At 45.8% G+C, this 3,012-nt stretch overlaps 1 protein-coding gene across 4 annotated transcripts in view; it reads right to left on the bottom strand.

The window, feature by feature from the left end:
- Positions 1–38: 38 nt before the first annotated feature.
- Positions 39–3,012, bottom strand: part of LOC122061877 (probable methyltransferase PMT18) — a 3,907-nt gene continuing 933 nt past the window's right edge. For 2 of the 4 annotated variants that reach the window (XM_042625400.1, XM_042625399.1), the window contains exons 2-6: positions 1,800–2,526; positions 1,502–1,712; positions 1,091–1,388; positions 478–945; positions 39–384 (exon numbers count right to left, since the gene is read on the bottom strand). In XM_042625400.1, coding sequence (XP_042481334.1) covers positions 156–384; positions 478–945; positions 1,091–1,388; positions 1,502–1,712; positions 1,800–2,519 — 1,926 coding nt within the window. In that variant the 5' untranslated portion in view covers positions 2,520–2,526 and the 3' untranslated portion in view covers positions 39–155. Of the gene's footprint in view, positions 385–477; positions 946–1,090; positions 1,389–1,501; positions 1,713–1,799; positions 2,527–2,703; positions 2,986–3,012 lie in introns of those variants that run through there. The other 2 variants (XM_042625402.1, XM_042625401.1) reach the window with 2 other exon arrangements.

Genomic DNA, 3,012 nt, shown 5'->3' with positions numbered 1-3,012 from the left:
AAAAAAAAAAAAACAGGGGAAAGACAAGACAAGAAACAAAAACTCAAACCAAAATGCGCGTAGAAGGAAAGTTGTAAGGGGAAAGGGTGGGAGTGGAGGCTGTCTGCCGCGGGGAATTCCACTCCCTCCGCCCACCCCAGTGAATACAAGGGGCATCAGAGTTGTTTCAGCGCAGCCTCACCAGTCCAGTAGCTTTTGACAGCAACAAGAATTTTCTCGGGGTTGAACGGCCCACTCTCATGATCCATGATCTGGCTCTTCCATCTCATTCCATCCGCTATGCCTTGTATCTTCACAAGAACCTCTACAGTATCCCTGAATATCACCGTCCCTTCTGGCCTCAAAATTCTATCCATCTCCAACAAAATGTACGAGATGTTGCACCTGAATCACAGAGGAAACACACCGTTGGCCATCAGAACACATTGTTTTTATTCACCTAATATTAACGAAAACACAGTTGCACAAATTCGTTACCTGTCCTGATAGATACTAAACACTCCATCAGCATGGATGAGATCATAGGTTCTTGGATATGTAGAGAAAGCTTCACACCAATCCTGGTATGTTCCAATGAAACCCCGCTCATAGATCACACCCAGAGTATCTTGATTGGAACTAGCAGGGACCACATTCATGACCCATACTGGATATTTTGTGAGGGCTGCTGCAAATCCACCAAGATATGCGTTCATGTCCATTATGTTCCTGTATCTTCCTTGAGCTAGGGGGCTAATAATCCGTTTGTAATGCGCCACTCTGTCCTTCCACATCTCATTATTCTCTCGAAATTTCTCAACTGTGAGGCCAAGGATTGACCCGCTACTTATTCTAGGAGGAACAGCAAAAGCACGATCCGGCCATTTTTCCAATGATCTACCTGCAACCTCATCTGAGCTGCTTACCTCTGGAAGCGGGGTTATGCAAGTTTCCATCTTTTTGTACCTTCGGGCAGACAAACATCCACAGCAAGACACAAACACACACACACACACACACACACACACACACCACATTTTCTCCACGGAGTTAGATCATACATACAACATGCTCTGCTTAACAAAAAGATGGCATGTGGTTAAGGGAGTACCAGGCAGCATCAGGATCATCTGATTTGCAGATGTGAGGTGTTTTATAAAGCTTCTTGCTCTTAACACACTCGATATGGTTGATGGGTTTTTGCCAAATAGCCAGATCGTCCTTCTCTATCAATTTATTCCAACAAAGTTGCTTCGCAACATCCTCAATTGCATCTTGTTCTTGTTTAAGATCTTCTTGGGTTCTCTCCCACCCTCTCCAGTATTTCTTCCAGCGAATAGGGGGACCAGATAGAATCCAGTAGCCACCAGGCCTCAGAACTCTGTCCACCTCAATTAGATAAAGCCCATCTGTAGGAAAATTACCAAATTTAAATTACTTACAAGATTTTACGCTTTGTGAAGGAAAGCATGTAGATCAATTTCATTTTCATTGATCACACTGGGGAAAACAGAAAACTCACCATATTTATGCCAGGGAATCAAGCAGCGTGAACAATGGGCCATATCAAAAGCTCTTGCAGGGTAAGGGATACGCTGGGATGCCATGACGCCAATCATGGCTGGAACTCCTCGTTCCAGTGCAAACTGCACCTGTGCCTCATGTGTATCTCTTGGTGCAAACGACATTGTCAGGATGTCCCTCTTAAGCAGGTAAGCACCCCAGCTTGCAACCTTCAATAACCCAGACAAAGACATTACAATGGAGACATCTCAACACTGAAATGTTAAGAGAGAGAGAGAGAGAGAGAGAGTTCTTACTCCACAGCCTGTATCGATGGCGGTCCTGATTGTTCCACTTGTCAGGGGGATGAGCTCGTTTAAGTCGTCGATATAAGCATCAGCTCCTCGCGGGAACATCGTACCTCCACCGGGGAACCTGAACCTATCGCCCTCGACTTGGATCCAGTTCTGTACGGCCTTTTCAATGCTGAGCTCTCTGTGGGGGATGTTATCATACCAGGCGTAGTCCCTACTCTGCGGCCATTTGAAAGGGTTCTTATACTTGGGTGGAGCAGGTATCAAGCAGAGTAGTTGTTCGTCTTTGGTGGGGCAATGCCGCTCTCTGTATATCAGCAAGTTCCTATCGAATTTCCTTGCTCTCCTCGGATCTTGACAGGGAGTGTACTCACTGTAGGACATGTCGCAAGCTGGGAATTCCTGGGTACTGCTGCCGGTATCGTTGATCTCCACCTGGTGATGGGCCATGAAGTCGAGAGAGGTGGTGGAAGATGATGATGACGATGACGATGACGATGGGAGCATGGACGAATGGGTTTTGCCAGCTGCTGTGGAACCAACATCGCATCCGACTCTGTTGTAAACCTCAGATCGGTTGGACGGCGGGGAAGTCGTATTCTGCCAAGCTCCCAAAACATAGAACAACACGCAGAGGCCACTGACGCCTAACACCCATGTGAGACGCTTCCTCTTTGATTCAAGCTGATGAAGCTTAGGAGATCCACTGTACTCCTTCGCCATTTGAGAGCTGCCAGTGGGAAAAGAAGGCAAGGGCGGGGGTTAGGATGAGAAGTAAATCTGTAGACTTCGGAGATGAGTAAGCATACGACAAACCATAGTGAATAGAAGAAAAACTTCAAGATGGTGACAAACTGAACATTCATAAATCAAAAGGAGAGGCAAACACTAATTAACAGTGGCTTTCCTTAATCCATTTTCACAGGACTAAGGTAGACAACCCGCCAAACATAGAGGTCCTCCACAAGTCGATTATAGAGACCACGAAGCAGATTCGTGAAAGGATTACCAGCAGGAACCACCGAGAGAGAGAGAAACAGGGGAATTAAAGCTTCACCAGCAGGAACCACAAAGAGAGAGAGAAAAGGGAAGTGTAAATTACTATAAGGCAGTCTCAGTTAAACTTTTTCAATAAAAAGATGGAGGAGGTTCTTTTAAAGAGAACAACCAAAACTAAAATCCATGAATTTACACCCCCCCCCCCCAAAAAAAAAAA

The sequence above is a fragment of the Macadamia integrifolia genome, chromosome 14 (genome assembly GCF_013358625.1).
Source record: "Macadamia integrifolia cultivar HAES 741 chromosome 14, SCU_Mint_v3, whole genome shotgun sequence".
NCBI classification, from domain to species: Eukaryota; Viridiplantae; Streptophyta; class Magnoliopsida; order Proteales; family Proteaceae; genus Macadamia; species Macadamia integrifolia.
The sequence above is the reverse complement of the archived record's forward strand: the minus strand, read 5'-3'. Positions and strand labels throughout refer to the sequence as shown.